This window comes from Lissotriton helveticus, chromosome 6 (assembly GCF_964261635.1).
Source record: "Lissotriton helveticus chromosome 6, aLisHel1.1, whole genome shotgun sequence".
NCBI lineage: Eukaryota > Metazoa > Chordata > Amphibia > Caudata > Salamandridae > Lissotriton > Lissotriton helveticus.
Window position 1 is genome coordinate 2,053,784,295 of NC_136067.1, and position 16,839 is coordinate 2,053,801,133.

General features: G+C 44.4%; 1 protein-coding gene across 1 annotated transcript in view; it reads right to left on the reverse strand.

The window, feature by feature from the left end:
• Window positions 1–16,839, reverse strand: part of IFT172 (intraflagellar transport 172) — a 1,142,656-nt gene that overhangs the window by 855,713 nt on the left and 270,104 nt on the right. Inside the window, exons 17-19 of the mRNA XM_078650113.1 lie at window positions 12,564–12,700; window positions 8,953–9,060; window positions 5,256–5,340 (exon numbers count right to left, since the gene is read on the reverse strand). Coding sequence (XP_078506239.1) covers window positions 5,256–5,340; window positions 8,953–9,060; window positions 12,564–12,700 — 330 coding nt within the window. The remainder of the gene's footprint in view (window positions 1–5,255; window positions 5,341–8,952; window positions 9,061–12,563; window positions 12,701–16,839) is intronic.

The window sequence follows — 16,839 nt, forward strand, 5'->3', positions numbered from 1 at the left end:
GCAAACCCTTGCTGCGGTAAAGAAAGAGCAAATAGAAGTATATCTGACAAACGAGCCCTCAAAGGGTCAATGGACTTCTCACCACACCAAATCACAAATTTAGACCATCTGTATGAATAGATTGACTTGGTAGAGTCACGCCTGGCCGATAGAATGACATCCACCACATCATGTGGGAGAGAAAAGGAATTCAGGTTGCCCCGTTCAATCTCCAGGCATGAAGGTGTAAGGTCTGGAGGTGGGGGTGTAGAACCTGCCCCTCCATCTGAGAGAGGAGATATGCCCTGAGAGGGAGACGGAGCGGCGGGTGAGAGGAGAGGTGGAGAAGGTCTGAGGACCACACCCTTCTTGGCCAATCGGGGGCGATCAAAATAACTTGGGCCCGGTCTTGGCGAATCTTCCTCAGAACCCGAGGAATCAAGGGTATGGGAGGAAACACGTAAAGGAGCTGTGAGTCCCAACTCAACTGAAACGCGTCCCCCAAGGCTCCCTGCATCGGAAACGGGAGACTGCAGAATGACGGGCAGTGAGCATTTTCGTGAGTGGCGAACAGGTCCACACCAGGAGTTCCACAAGTCCGAAAGACGTGACGTACCACCTCTGGATGAAGCCTCCACTCGTGGTCAGCTGAGAGCTGACGACTGAGACTGCCTGCACGCACGTTCAGAACCCCGGCCAGATGATTTGCCATCAGACAAATCTGATGGTCCTGAACCCAGGACCAGAGACCCAGAGCCTCTCTGCAGAGATACTGTGACCCCACTCCTCCCTGTTTGTTGACATACCAAATCGCAGTGGTGTTGTCCATCAGGACTTGAACCGACCGCCCGCGATGGGAAAGGAGAAAGGCCTTGAGTGCTAGACGTATTGCCCGCAAATCTAGAAGGTTGATGTGAAGCAACCTTTCTTCTGGAGACCAAAGACCCTTGATCTCCAGATCCCCAGATGAGCACCCCACCCTAGAGTGGATGCATCCGTTATCACCATGGCAACCGATGGAGGTAGATGGAAAGGCTTTCCTTGAGACAGATTGCCTTCCACACCCCACCAAGATACATCCGCCGCAGCTACTCTAGAGATCCTCACAGACTCCCTGAGATCTCCGTTGTGTTGATACCACTGCCTGCGGAGACACCACTGGAGTGCCCGCATGTATGGTTGACCAACAGAATGCAGGAAGCCATCAGACCGAGCAGGCAAAGGACCTTAAGGACTGGAACGACCGCTCCATTGTGAAATAAATGAATCATTCCCAGTATATCGAGAATCCTTTGAGGTGGAGGGAATGCTCGACATACAGTTGTGTCCAGTACCGCACCTATGAACAGGTTGCACTGGGAGGGCACCAGGTGAGATTTGGGTACATTTATTGAAAAACCCAACCTGTGTAACAACTGAGTTGTGACTTGCAGATGATGGAGCACTGTCTCTGGAGATTCTGCTTTGATCAACCAATCGTCCAGATACGGGAATACAGGTATCCCCGACCTTCTGAGATGTGCTGCCACCACAGCCATCATCTTGGTGAAAACTCGAGGTGCAGTAGTAAGATCAAACGGAAGGAACGCAAACTGGTAATGTTGCGATCCCACCATGAAACGGAGATACTTCCTGTGCGACTTCAGGATGGGGATGTGGAAATACGCATCCTGCAAGTCGATCGACACCATCCAGTCCTCTTCCAGCAGCGCCTGAAGAACCTGAGCAAGGGTGAGCATCTTGAACTTCTCCTGTTTCAGGTAAAGGTTCAAGATCCTGTGGTCCAAGATTGGATGAAGTCTGCCTACCTTCTTGGGAATCAGGAAATACCGGGAGTAGCATCCCTGACCCCTTTCCTGCTCCGGAACCACCTCTATTGCACCCTTTCGTAACAGTGACAGGACCTCCTCCTGCAGGAGTAGGTGGTCCTCCGAGTAAAAACATTGGCAAGGAGGGTAATCCGGAGGAAGTTCCCGAAAGGGAAGAGCATACCCATTCTCTACGAGATTGAGAACCCAAAGATCTGATGTAACCGATTCCCAATCCCGTAGAAAATGGGTAAGCCGACCCCCCACAGGACCCACATGATCCGAAATGGCGGATCTAGGGCTGCTTTGCTGATGATGGAGGGGGTTGGGAAGCGGAGGAGGAAGAGGAGGAGGAGGCTTGACGTCCTCAAGGACGAGCTCTTTGTCTGCCCCTGTAGGATTTATATAGTGGATTTTGCTGTTGCTGCTGCTGTTGAACTAGACGGTAGGGTCGAAAGGACGAACGCCCAAAACCTCTATACCTCTTAGTTGCAGAGCCCCTTGACTGCAGCCCTAAAGATCTGTCAGTATCCCTACTGTCCTTGGAAATCTTTCTAAAGCTGCATCAGCTTTTTTGCCAAATAATCCAGTACCATCAAATGGCAAATCCAACAAGGCTGCCTGAACGTCAGCAGAAAAGTCAGATGACTTCAGCCAAGCAGCCCTTCTAGAGGCAACAGAAGTTCCCATAATGCGAGCAACTGAATCAGCAGTGTCAAGTCCACTTTGAATCACTTGACCTGCAGCCGCCTGTGTATCAGCCAACACCTCATCAAAATCCTTCCTGCTGTCCTCAGGAATCTTTGGAGCCAACTGTCGTACAGAGTCCATCAGAGCACGTATATATCTCCCCAAGAGACATGTGGCATTGGTCGACTTTAGAGCCATACTCGCAGAAGAGAACATCTTTGCAGTCTGATCCTGTTTCTTGGGCTCCTTATCCCCAGGCACTTGAGGGAAAGCACCAACAGACTTCTTCGAACAGGCTGCCTGTATAACCAGACTTTCAGGCAAAGGATGTGAGGATAGAAACTCAGGATCACCAGGAGCTACCCTACACCTCCTTGCAACACCCTTAGCCACTGCAGGAGCTGTGAGAGGCCTGTTCCAAACCTCCAATATAGGCTCAGTCAAAGCCTCATTAAAAGGAAGCAATGGTTCTACAACCGAAGATGGTGAATGAAGAACCTCAGTCAATATATTAGCCTAGAATTCAGCCGTAGGCAAAGTCTAATTTAAAAGAGCCGCAGCCTTTTTAATGACCACATGGTATGGTGCAACGTCCTTTGAAGGGGCATCAGAAACAGAGGACAGCTCCCATTCAGAAAAAGCTCTAAGCCACTAGCTTCCCTCAAATCATCAAAATAGTCCTACTTAAGCTCACCTTCTTCCATCTCAGCCTCAGCCTCAGCCTCTCTATATCTCTGCTCCTCTATAAGACGCTGAGCTTCCCGCCTCGATCTTTCCTTCACGAGCCGCGCCGTCGGATCCGTGACCGACTCAGACGGAGCCGGAGCCGGTGTCAAGATCGGATCCGGAAGCCCAAGCTGCTGCTTACGAGGTCGAGTCGGATTCGGCGTCGATGGAATCGGTGTCGACGTCTTCGGCGGCGCCGAGAAATGCCAAGGCGAAGCCTGCGCCGGCATAAATGGCATAAAAGGAGCTGGAGCATAGGAGTGGGGAACTCCTGAACTATATGCCAAAGGACCCATGTGACCCGAAGGTGTGCCAGAGGGGTACAAAGCTCTCGAGTAGACTCCATACATCGCGTTTAAAAATGAAGTAGGGTCTTGAAATGGAGCTGGGAAGGGCGGGTTAGAACCCACAGGATGCCCTCTCGGAGGTTCAGGATTCGCCTCCTCTTCCACAGGCGGATTGACTGGAGTCACAAGCCCTCTTGTAAAGGAGTCTCTTCTTCCTCTCAAGCCGGGGGAACCAACACCGGAGCCGGAGAATGCACTGGCGACTCCAAGGGCGAAGCCTCACCTTCTGGAACACCAAGCGAAGGAGACAACTCATTTCTTCTATGCCTCCTCTTAGGGGACTTCGGCCTCGACTCCGAGTCCTTACCGGAGTGATGACAAGATCCGTGCCTTCGCTTCTTATGCTTTTTCTTCGCTGACCTCGAACCATGACCAGAAGACGACTTCGAAGGCGATGCCGTACGGGACCTCGACCTCGACCTCGCCCTACTCGAACGCGATCTCAAAGTCTTCTTCTCTTTTCTACCTTTCAACTTCGCCACCAGAAGTTTTGCTTCCCTCTCTCGAAGAGCCTTCGGGTTCATCTTCTTACACGAAGAACAGCCTTTGACAGCATGGTCCGAACTCAGGCACCAGATACATTCTTCATGCGAGTCCGTAATCAACATCATCTTGCCGCACTCTCCACAAGGCTTGAACCCGGTCTTCTTACACGACATCCTCAGCGAGAAACAAAGAAGCAAGAAGCCAAACAGAGAAAAACAGTAACAAAGTTACCAACAGCTACAGAGGTTCCCCGAAACCGTTAGCGTCGAAGACGCGGAAAAAAGGGATCTGATGTCATCACGCCGGTGTAGACCTATTATGGAGTCGGTGACGTCAGCGGAGCCGCGCGCAATGTTGTGCGTTCCTGTGAAGTCGTCCACGCCGGCGAGCTGCAAAGAATTTTCCGAACGTTGCTGACGCAGGGGGATATTCACAAGGTGAGGAATCCACTGGCAGATGTATCCATCAGAAAGAGGACTAGTAGTGTTGCATGGGTAGGGGACGGTGTATATTTGCGGAGGGCACTTATTCATTGGTAAAATGTAAAGTGACATTGTTTTTTTGAGAGGTCTTTCGGTACCTACCACAGTGTACTAACAATTCCCAGCAGTCTAGAAGCAGAGATAGCAGGACAACACAATATGTTTCCACTTTTTTTTACCACCATCTCTTTAGGTAACTGTAGCATACGTCATCATCTAAGAATAATTACCTTGATGTACCCATTTGTTTAACTGTCTGCAGCTTAGTCTAAATGCCATTGACAACCTCTTAAAAACTGGTGCTGGATTAAGGAATATGTGCTCATAATTCTTCAGTGTTTTACCATAAGAAAACTTAAGGAATTTATAGTTTATATACAGTCCATAAGGCACTTCATTTTATTAACAGAGCCTTTCTTATTGTCCTCTTCACCACACATACTGACCAGCAGGATCCTGTTTAGCCCGGAAACAAAGTAATGAGTCACCATACCTTAAACTAACCAATGAAACTCCCTTCAATGAGCTATTTGCTCCAGTGAATTCACAAAGAAGCTGGCAACTTCTATGTTCACTGTCTAACAGAGCTAATTCCACAATCAGGTGGCCCGTACAAGTGTGCTAACGAAAATAAATCTTTAAGTTTTACACACTAAAAAATAAAACATTACTTTAAACTTTGTATTTTCATATTTGTAAGACCTATGCAAAAATAAAAGAAAGATTAATAAACTTACATATTCTTTGGCTGCAAGATCTGCTATGGCGTTGGTCTCATTGAGAAATCGAGCCTTGGCAACATCCCCTAAAGCAGCAAAGCACCTGGAAAATAGAGTGTGGCAAACATGGAATGATCAGAATACCCCACAAGGATTAAAAGCAAGAAAACAAATCAGAATCAGAGATACTCGGGCACAACGTACAACATTCCAGGATATAGAAATTTAGAGTGAGAACATGTTGCCAAACATCTAAAACATGAAAGTTCAACAATCTCTCTCAAAACAGGCAACTACTGTTCAGGTACCAAGAAAATAAAACATGTACAATAATGTTTAAGGTCTCTATGGGATTCCAGGGCACTGAAGCCCAAGACAGCTGAAAGGTTCTTAAACACCACAGAACCTCCATGTGATATTCTACAGTCTCGATTATTTATATACTGGATGTAGCTTATACTATAAGGAAAGAACTGGGATTTGGGTAAATCTAGATTTCTATAAGCACTAGTTACACATAACAAAATCAATGCAATCATAGAGGGCACAGAAGGGTTTTAAGTGTAATAAAGGGTTTCCTTGTAGTCTTGATTTCTTTCTTTTTTTAAATACTGGATTCACGTATCTTCATCCTCATAAAACAATTTTCAAAATACACTGGACCTGTTTTGCACATATGCAGACCGCTTTCTTGTGACTTGCTAAGTAGTATAAGAAATGAATTTATCAGAAGTGGATATTCGATTTTCTTTCAAGATTTTTCATAGTATTTTTGAAATTTCTGTTCATATGACATCTCTTCAGTATAACAATTTACAAACCACATTCATGGTAATCAGATGAACGCGAAGTTATCAAGATTTCGAAATCTATAGCAGCACTTCATTATTTTAGATGTCTTATCATGGGCACTACCAATTTATTATAGTAGAGCACAAACAATTTACTATGGTGGTATTCTGTCTACTGTGGTCACTGGCTAATACTAGGGAGAAGGAGAAACAAATACTCACCAGCAGCTGTGCTGCTAGCAAGGATTCAAGGAGAGACCTATAAAATAGTCTCTCTCACTGTAACCTGTATGTTGTGTTGCCATGCAGATGTGAGTGTCACACAACCCTTGCTACATACCAGTAAGTACTTGAGCAAGTTTGCAGTCTTACCTGCAAAGTTAGAGTGCAGCTGCAAGGATGTAGACTATTAATGTGATCTTGAACGATATGCAGTTGCAACCAATAAGTTGCTCAGGTTTTCCAAGGGTACACTGGAGTCTTATCAATGAGGGAAATATAGTGACACTTAGTCAACTCCGGAGACAATTTGCCTTTTTTGCCTGTGAAAGACACAATGTCTTCAAACCACAGATAAGGTGCTCCACTTCAGAAATGTAGTGAGCTTTAGAAGAAACTCGAAGTTGTGTGATCACTTTTGACTCTATGTGTGATCCTGGACAAGAGTAACATCAAACAGATGTCACGCAGATGATCATGAACACGCAAACCACTAAAAGGGAGCATCTGTAAATGAGCAGCACAACTGAATAATGTGGTCTTTTCTAACCCACACAATTTACCAAGGCAAGAAGTGATAATGTACAGCCAGATGCTCCAAAAACAGCATGGCACAAGCAGAACAACATGGAAGTAGGATGGAAGGAGATGGAATTATAAGAAGAGAGTGGACAACTATGAGATCCATACTACTATTTTACACAGAAACGTGCACTCAGAACACACTGTCCAGTTTCCTAAAGCATAGAAAATTTGGCAGCATTTTAAGAGAGGGCCATGTGCTACGATGCCTCAACAACATGCATCATTGTTTCATCACTCGCAGACTTCTACCCCAGGATCTAGCCATCAATAAATGCCAAAGTCTTTCTGTTGAGTGAAAAGAACATGTTTATCATATAAGCTTATACAAACACTGCTGCTTAAACACCGGCCACCAAGAATTCCCAATGACAACAGGAATATTTCAAGCAAGCATGTGAATCTATGAATCTAGAAGGGTAGATTTATAGGTCCAGTGAATACACCAAGATGACTCTGCATACGCAATCTAACACTCTATAAATAAAAACACTTCTAAAAGGTCCAAGCGTAGATTATTTCAAGTGAGTTAAACAACTTTAAGCTGGCATTCGTTGGCAAATTCCCCCCCATCACAGTGTAACTTCTAAGTAGAATTGCTTGGGAAGACTTGCATCAACGAATCTCTTCTCTAACAACTTGTCAGCCACCAATGCACTGGTAAAAGTAGGTAGCCAGCACGTAACACGCCTCTAGAGTGAATGAAACAAGCAAACGCTTCTCCATGTGTGTGTCACATTCTTCTCCAGCCTTCTGATCCCTCTTTCTCAGGGCTGAGTCAAGTTACTGCTCAATCGAAAGGGCTTGAAGTAAATCACAGCACACCCGTATTATGGCCATGTTGCTCCCCCATTAACAGTTCTGAATGATCTGGATTTACCTCATTCCTCTCTGTCTGCCTGCCTATCACCCAACCTTATGAGTCTCGGATTGAAACCTCATAACAAGACCTTATGACACAAAGATGATCCTTCAGGATAGAGGCAAGGATTTATCACGCCTCTTCTCATGGAAATATAGACCCATTCCATTTTCTTTTCACTAGTGGCATGTGAGCAGATAAAGTAAAGTCTGTCTAAAACTGCAGTCAGCAGGAAAATGTACAGTGGAACAGGCTGCAATGGCTAGAGGCTGTAGCCATATACTTAACATTTTTAGGCCTCTCCTTGACAGTCTATCTATGGATTCTATGTCGGTTTGTACGCCGGTTTGCACAAGTGTTTTCTCCTTTCAGCATCTCAGACGGAGCACCAGGCACAGAGTAGAAATGCAAGAGACCTGTAGATATCGGTCTCAGCGTGGCTCAGAGTTCTGCTACAGCCTTAATGACACTATTATACAATCCAACGTGCTCTAAAATAGGTTAACCTGCTGCTAACAAGTCTACCACTGGCATAAGACACAGATCTACACAATTAACTCAGACTTCCTACCATGGAACCTACACAAGAGGACAAATGTCTGGAACTCTCATCACTGCATGCAGCTTCACTATTGATAAGAACCAATCAATCAGACTTTAAAGTAGAGCTGTCTGTCCTCTCATAGGTGAGCACAAGGAGATGATGGACAGAGTGCTGAAACTTTTCAGACTCTCACCCCCAGTCACAGATGTGGGTTGAATTCATCATCGTTCTTTAGCTCGCTTTGCCACCCCAGTTCAGACATAGCTGTATGCAAATCAGTCTGAGCTAAAGAATGATGAGTTTGAAAAGTTTCAGTACTCCGTCCATAATTTCCTTGTGTTTGCTCTCACATGTGAAGAAATGCTGAGGAGGAGAACTGAAGAAACTGTAGCCCTGCACAAAATAAAATCAGTCAAAGAAAAAGCACAAAAACATGTACAATGATTGTAAGAATGCCAACTAAAAGGGGGCTGTCTGAGCTGAGTGAGTTGCAATGGTTAACGTAGAGAAAGGCCTAATTTGTCTGCCTTTGTCCCATTAAAATCGAGATTTGTTGTGGTTACATGTATTACCCGCCATGCTCAGAGATGACAAAACTTATAATCAGTTAGAAGCGGACTTGGAAACTGCAAAGAAGCAGCGCTCAAAAGAGGAGAATATCCACTAGCATTGCAGGCAGAGGACAAGCCAGACTACTTTAGAAATTCTTAGGATTACCTCTCCGCAATGTGCAGGTGCCTCGACTCCAGTGCAAGTTTACTGAGAGTCTTCCACATTGCCTCTGTTTCCAAGGACATTTCCAGGGTCTCCAAGAAAGCAGTCGCTCTAAAAAACAGAAGGTTCAAGACGAGCAGAAGTCAGATAAACAATGTGCATGCTTCACCAAAAACTGAGCAACACCCTGCTGAATCCCAAGTGAGGACAACAAGTCACTGGTCTACACTATCATTGCGATGTGGTTTTCGGTCTCTTTGTTGCAGCTCTGGAGCTCACTTTACAGATCTATGTATTAATTTCTAACTCAACAGAATCATTTCAACCCAGAGTAATGTTTACGTATTTGAAAAGTTCAACTGTATTCGATTTTGTAAAATAGTTTCAAATTATTCATGTATGTTTCTTCACTGAAAAGCTTCCCCTTAGAAGTCTAGGGTTGGTTTCATTGCTACCCTCTATCTGGTCACTGGATAGAAGGAGGCCAGGTGTAGTTTTTCTTATTCAGTCATATTCAAATTATGTAGGCATTATTAAAGGTTACAAATGTTATTTTTAAACCCCAAATCATAAAAATAGTTTAATGAATTTGGAACTCGAATAGGATCCACGCATAAAAATATACATAAACACACAATAATATCCGTTTCAATACATATAGGGAAACTTAAAACAATTTAAAAATCCTAAAACATATAATTTCAATTTTAGGATGCATTAAAATTGATAAGTCATTGCCACATAAAAAAATACCATAACTGATAAAAAGAGGATTCGTGATTTGACAACGCAAAGTGCAGCACTGACCAGGTAAAAACAATGTGGTCAAAATCTTGAACCCCATTTTCACATAATCAACAAGCCTATGATTAGTATTTAGTTTCTACCAAACATCTGTGACTATTCTTAATGGTAATCTATTCATTATAATTAATAAAAATAATCAACGTATGCCATAATCTATATTCCATATCACAGAAGAAGAGACAATAACATCATAGTTTCTCTTTTTTATTCAAAATCTAAGTTCATACTGATCTGAAGCACAATTGATTGTATATAGGCTTTTAGTTCTGGCATTGTCATAGCCTCCAGATCTTCTTGTTGAAGATCCGAATTGGCCAGGGCAAACTAGGGCTTTCCCGCAGAAAGTGCTAGCTTCTCTTTTCTTAACAAAATTCTCTAAATACAGCAATCTTCATAGAATTCTTCGGGCAGTGAATTCATCTATATGCCATATGGCAAAATGTCAAGGGATTGGTGGGTGAGCTATAAAAAAAAACGTCAGCTTGTTAAAACATCTTTACATCATGCCCCTCCCAGGCTACCAAGACCCCTTCAGGTCTACCTTGTCTAGTGGAAAGTGCTAAGGGGTTCGAAAAGTGGGATGCAACATTTGGGTAAGAGAAGAGCAAAAGGAGAGGGGCCTTTAAATGTGAGTGTGTGGTCCTCATACTGGCAAGCACTGGGTATAGCCGTGGAGGTGATGGGTCTTCTATGGAACATTTAGAAACAAACTTCTGCTGATGTGGTAGTGCTGCACACAAAGTCACTGAATTCACTGCCATCTGTCCGGCTGAATGTAGAACAGAGGAATGCAAAAACGTGATGAATGGAATACTTGAATTAATCTCAGCCACTGGTACTCAAGGCTGCTTCCCAGTCCATTGTTATTTAGTCCACAATGCCACGTCAAGTTGGACCCAGAAATATGCAGGCAAGCCTTGATGGTGCTCCAATATAAACAATACAGCTCAAACTAGCAAGCCAGGTCCCCTTTGAACTGGAACATACACAATATAAGACCCGTTTCAGCCTAGTTGAACCTCTTCAGTTGGGTGCTGCTTGGTTCCAGTCACTCAACGAGCACAGGACCCACGTCTGGGCATACATACCCATGGCACTTATGGCATTGCACTGCGGAATATAAAAGAATGGTGAATTGGGAATTCACCAATGGGAATTACTCAGGGCCACATTTCAGTCCATTGTTTTGTTACCCACCATGTCACAGGAAAGTAGGCCAGCAATACTGCAATCTGCCTTGACTCTGCTCCAAAAGGAACAGTTCAACCTGAACTGCCAAGCCAGCTCCTCCTTGAACCAGAACACAAGCACCCAAAGACCGTATTTGGCCTAGTTAGACATCTTCAGTTGGATACAGCTTGGTTCTAGTGGCACATTTGACCATACCCAGTAGGTAAAAAACAGACTGGAAGGTTTATGCGCCGATGGCTGAGATTATTTCACACATTCCTTCCATCATCTTGTGGGTTTGCTGTTTTGCGATTTGTTTTAGTTAGAATATTAAATCTGATATAGTATTAAGAGCAGCATTTTTCCTGACAAGAGCACGGGCACATCATTGTGTGGAATAGCTTTGCAGACATGAGCAAAGTACCAAGGGCACTAAAAAATTAAGGCTTCAGTCATTAGACAACCTGTGCTTTGACGGTGACCTACAAAGCGAAATTCCATTCCATCACCAAGCCTAAAGCTACTGACTAATTCCTCCAGTGAGTAAAATAAAGAATTTTGACTTTGTTCTCTAGATGGCAGATTTGAATGGCAAGGAGAACAAACTTCTGATAAACTTTGTTACTTCCCTGAAGCAGGGATAAAGTAAGTATTTGGAGGTGTAGGAGAAGTCTGACATGAGTGGTTCAGTGGTATTTTTGATATGTTCGATTAAACGTTTCATTCTCTGGGACTTCTACTACTTTCATAAAAATTTTCAAGTGAGCATAACCACATGTGCTAGTTCAAGGGGTATACGTTCTTTGAGGAAATAAATAAAGTGATGACGTACTAACTAAATACCCAGTTCAGCAGTGATAGTGTTAGTAGCTGAAGTGAAATAGTAACTTGTAGAGTAATATCAACTTTTTCATCAACATCAGTCCACACAAATTACCGGAGCCACATAACCTCAGCCACATTACTGTAGATGGGCAAACAACATACCCCAAGGTAATTTACCAAGAGGTAGCCAATAAAAAATCTGCGGGAAGATTCTCTCTATTTCCTTATCTTTTGTAAGACTCCCATAGCAGTCAAAAACTATTAATTGATGGCCCACGACAAGGAGCTTAACTGCCTCAAAAGCTGAAAGAGTACACCAGTCCTATGAGATAAAAGAGTACACCCGTCCTAGGCGATGAAAGAGTACACCAGTCCTAGGTGATGAAAGAGTAAACCAGTCCTAGGAAAGGCCACCTCATGAGCAACATTCATTCTAAGAAATGGTTGGTTAACTGTGCTTGACTCTATCCTCTGGTGGGAAAGCCACCCGAATGTATATCCAAAAGTGCATTCCAGAACTACTGAGCACAAAATACAACACACATTTTTGGGAAAAGACTAGAAATCCTGAGACAAGTAACAAGTGGGGTAGGAATAGCTCTATACCAAGGTCCTCATGAGGCTCGTGTTAGAGTGGTTTGGTGACAATGTAAGTTTGTCTAGTTTAAGCACGGCTGGGATACACTTATTCTGAACATATATTTTTATGCACAGACCAATGAAGGAGTTCTGAGCTTCCAAAGGTGATAACAATTCACTCTTTGCATATGGCCTAGGATAATATGTGATATTTTGTAATAATTAACATGCACCTGTAATAGTCTCCATCATCAACAGCTGTTCCAAATTCAATCAGCCCTTCATCCAATGTATAAGAAATGGTGTTCACGCCTTCAGTGACAATAACTTCGGTTTTGCCATTACTCCTCTCCAGATCTACAATATCACCCTGAAATGAACAGCAAAACAGCCTTATATAAGCAGATTACACCACATGCTCACTAAACAATACAGCTTCTTCTGTCAAATCTTGTCTAAGGTACCATTATTATTATAAGTACAAAGCTCTCTCCTATTCTCAAGCAAAAGGTAATTATTCACTGTGCAGAGAGACGAGAAGAACAAGTAACTTACCTTCAGGAATGATATTTCTGGTGGATTTTCTATCTAACGGCAGATTCCTCTCCCTGTGAATAATTTCCAGTTGTCAGACTGGATCAGTCAACTTTTAGAGTAGCTCTCCTGAGCAACACTAAGTTGTGCTATGCGGCTCAGCACCCATGTTGTTCTGCTCGGAAGTCAGTGACGAGTGGAGCCACATACAAACGTCACCCATGCGCATGGATCTCAGTTGTTTTCTAGGTTGTCTAGACCCTCAGATGCATTGATCATTGGTAATTGGTATGACCAGTGTGCACAGATCTCTAGATCAGGACCTTTTAAGATGGAAAAGAGTCAAGTTCACAGAACATGAAGCAGGAGGGTTGGTGACGGATATCGGGTAAGATAGCGTATGCACCAGAAAGATTGTTACCAAAGGTAAGTAGCATTTTCTTCTGATCAATACTTCTAATCGTAGATTCCTTACCTATTGAACATATACCAAGGTAGTGGGTCTGTGAACTGGCTCCTACCAAAAAGTTTGGCACGACTGAGCGGGCAAAATGCACCTCTTGAAGAACCTGGCTGTTGAGGCAGTAGTGCTTTGTGAAAGTGTGTACCGATAGCCATGTAGTTGCCTGACAGATGTCCAACACCAGCACCCCAAGTGCTAACGTAGTTTTAGCAGCTTTGGCCCTGGTGGAATGAGCCTGTAAGCCTTCTGGGAAGATTCCTTGCCAGATATTTATGCAGAAAACAATCCATCAGGAGATTGTCAATTTTTGTACTGCTCTGCCCTTCTTTTCTCTGGTAAACCCTACGAATAGTTGATTGTCCACTCGAAGTTCCGTGGTACAATCAATATAGAAAATTAATACTCTTTTAGGGTCCAAATAATGAAGTCTCTTTTCCCCTCCTTAGATGAATGAAGTGGAGCAAAGAATGCCAGAAGGGTGACAGCCTGGCTGACATGAAAAGGAGTGATTACTTTTGGTAGAAATAAAGCTCGGGTGACCAGAACTAACTTATAAGGTAGGAAGGTGATATCAGGTGGATTGACACAGCTTGAAGTTTGCTTTCATGGCTAGTAGATGGTATGGCTAGGAGTAGAACTATCATTAAGGAACAACTGCAACAGCTCAAAAGAAGTGCACATCAACAATGAGAGACCTAAGTTCAAGCAGCATTGGGGCATCATAAATGGTTTCAGTAAGATCAAATGTTGCAAACCTTTCAAACACCTCATCACAACATGTGATGTAAATAACAAAGGCTGATCCAGCAACCGTAAGAAGTCCAAAACACCCGACAAGCAACCCTAACAGTATCCAAGGAAAGTCCTAGCTGGGCTAGGGACAGAACAAACAATAAAGCTTCATACCACTTGGCTTGTAAAATGTCAATTTGTCAGGTGCTGCATCAATCCACAAATTTGTCCCGCTGTTGTCGACTGATTTTGTGGAGGGCTACCTTGCTGCCAACAAGTTCGGGATGCTGGTCGAATGAGGTCAACTGTCAGTGTTCAATCTTCAAGCATGGAGATGCAAAGTGTGTAGGCCCCCGTGCAACACTCAGCCCTTCAGCTGCGACAGAAGATCATCCTGAAACCGCAGATTGATCAGAGGAGCTGCTCTTGCTCAGGAGTTCTGGGCATCACACTCTACTGGACCGATCAGGTGACGCTAAGATGACTTGGGCCCGGTTATTGCTGATCTTTCTCAGAACTTGGGGCAGGAAGGCAATAGAGGGAAGGCATACAGGAGTCCCGAGCGACACTCTAGATGGAAGACGTCTCGAAGCGATAGCTGCTTTGGAAACTCCACTGCATAAGTGCCGCCATTGCACATTCTCCACAATGGCGAAAATATCGAGCCAATTTTTCCCCCATTGCTGGAAGACAGCCTGTGCCACCTACGGATGTAACTGCTTTTCATGATCTGCTAGGCACCAGAGGCTGAGTTTGTCCGCCTTGGATTTAAAGATCCCACCAAGTGGCTTGCCCCCAGAGAAATCTCTTGGTGGCCCAGCCACTTCCAGAGGTGCAAGGCCTTCTAGCACAGGGCCCAAGACCCAAACCAACTCTCTTTGTTCCATACCACATATTGGTAGTATTGTCAGTGTACACCTACACCAGCCTTTCTTTGATGATGGGAAGGAAGGCCTTCAATGCCAAAGGAATTCGCTCTCAACTCTAACAAACTGATGTGGAGTGAATCCTTCATCAGGTACAAGAGGCCTCTGACCTCCACCTTTCCTTGAAGACCTCCCCAACCCAGCACTGATGCATTGGTGAACAGTGTCAGCTCTGGATGGGGTAAGTAGAGGGGACTTCCATTGACCCAACTTCGATTCAGCAGTCAACACTACAGATCTTTCACAGATTCCTCTGAAATTTAGATACAATTTAACAGATGTCACTGACGTTGTGCCCACTGGGATTTATAAGTCTCACTGCCATCTGGCATTTGTCACAAGCAGGATACAGGAGGCCAGCAATCTCAGCTTCCTTAGAGTCATCTGCATTGAGATACAGCAGATTGGCTGAAACATCAGAATCTAACCCCAAACGTCCTGGACTCTCCATTCCAGAAGAAAAGCACAAAACCATACCATATCAAGAATAGAACTGATGACCAGGACTTCCTGCAAAGGATTAAGATGCGACTCTGGCACTTAAATAGTGAACCCCAATGACGTTAGGAGGTTCGCTGTCACCTGGAGGTGGTTAATGACTGTCTGGGACAAGCGTGCCTTCAGCAGCCTGCCATGGAGGTAGGGGAAGACTGGTACACCTGACCTGCACCATCCCTTTTGTTAACTCCAGAGGAGCACTGGCAAGGCCAAAAGGGAGCACCATAAACTGAAAATCTGCGTGTCCCACCATGATCCGCAGGTAGCACCTGTGAGCCTGCAGGACACGGATCCGAAAATAAGCATTTTACAGGTCCATCGCCATCATCCAGTCTCGAGGGGCTAAAGACGACAGGACCTGGGCTAGAATTGCCACATTGAATTTGTACGATGGTAGAAAGGCATGGAAAGGGCAAAAATGTAAGACTGAACAAAAGCCTCCGTCCATTTTTTGCACAAGATATTAGCCGGATGAATACCTAGTTCCTACCTCCGAGGTCAGAACCCTCTCTATAACCCCTTTAACCAAAAGGGCCACCATTTCCTGCCATAAGATGGACAGATGGTCCTTTGTCAGCCACCCTGATGGTTAGAAAGGAATGGGACAACTCTGATGGACAGTTTGGAGGACCCACTTGTCTACTGTGATGGCCTGCCACCCTTGGAAAAGGAGGAGTCTGGCATTGATGAATTGGGAAACCTCTGCCGTAGCCACAGAGAGGGCAACATTGTTGATATAATGGGCTTGTGAAGAAAGAACTAAAGAACATGTTGTGGTTCTGGTCTCCTTAAAACATTCCTGGGCAAAGATAGCTTTGTCGCCAAAAAGGCAAAAGCTGTCTGTTGGCATATCCATTAAAGATGCATGATGTCCCTGGAGAAGCCTGTGGATCTCATCCAAGCATGGTGCAGAACTAGCATACTTTCCTGAGTTGGATACTGTGTTAAAAAGCAGGATCACCAGATGCAAGGGATGGCGATGGGTGAATTGGCCAGGCTCTATCACTGCAGTCGATACATTAGTCTTCCATGGTTGGAAATTGTAGGTCTAAAACCTCAGGCACCCGTCGCATCACCACAGCGAAAGAGGCACTTTCCTCGGTCGCAGGACCCGGGTAGACACTAGGTCTGTATCAGGGGAAGTATCAGGCCCACTGGCATCCTGAAGTTCCTCATACCAATTGTCCTCATCTTATTTGGCAACATAATTTGTCCCCTTTCTCATAGAAGTCACTGCCAGAATCTGTACTAAATAAGTTTGTACAGTCTGGCCCCACCCTCTGGTAGGACTCAAGGTTGGGCCATATTATAAAGCAGACCACACCTTGACCTGATTTTTTCTAATCTTACCAAACG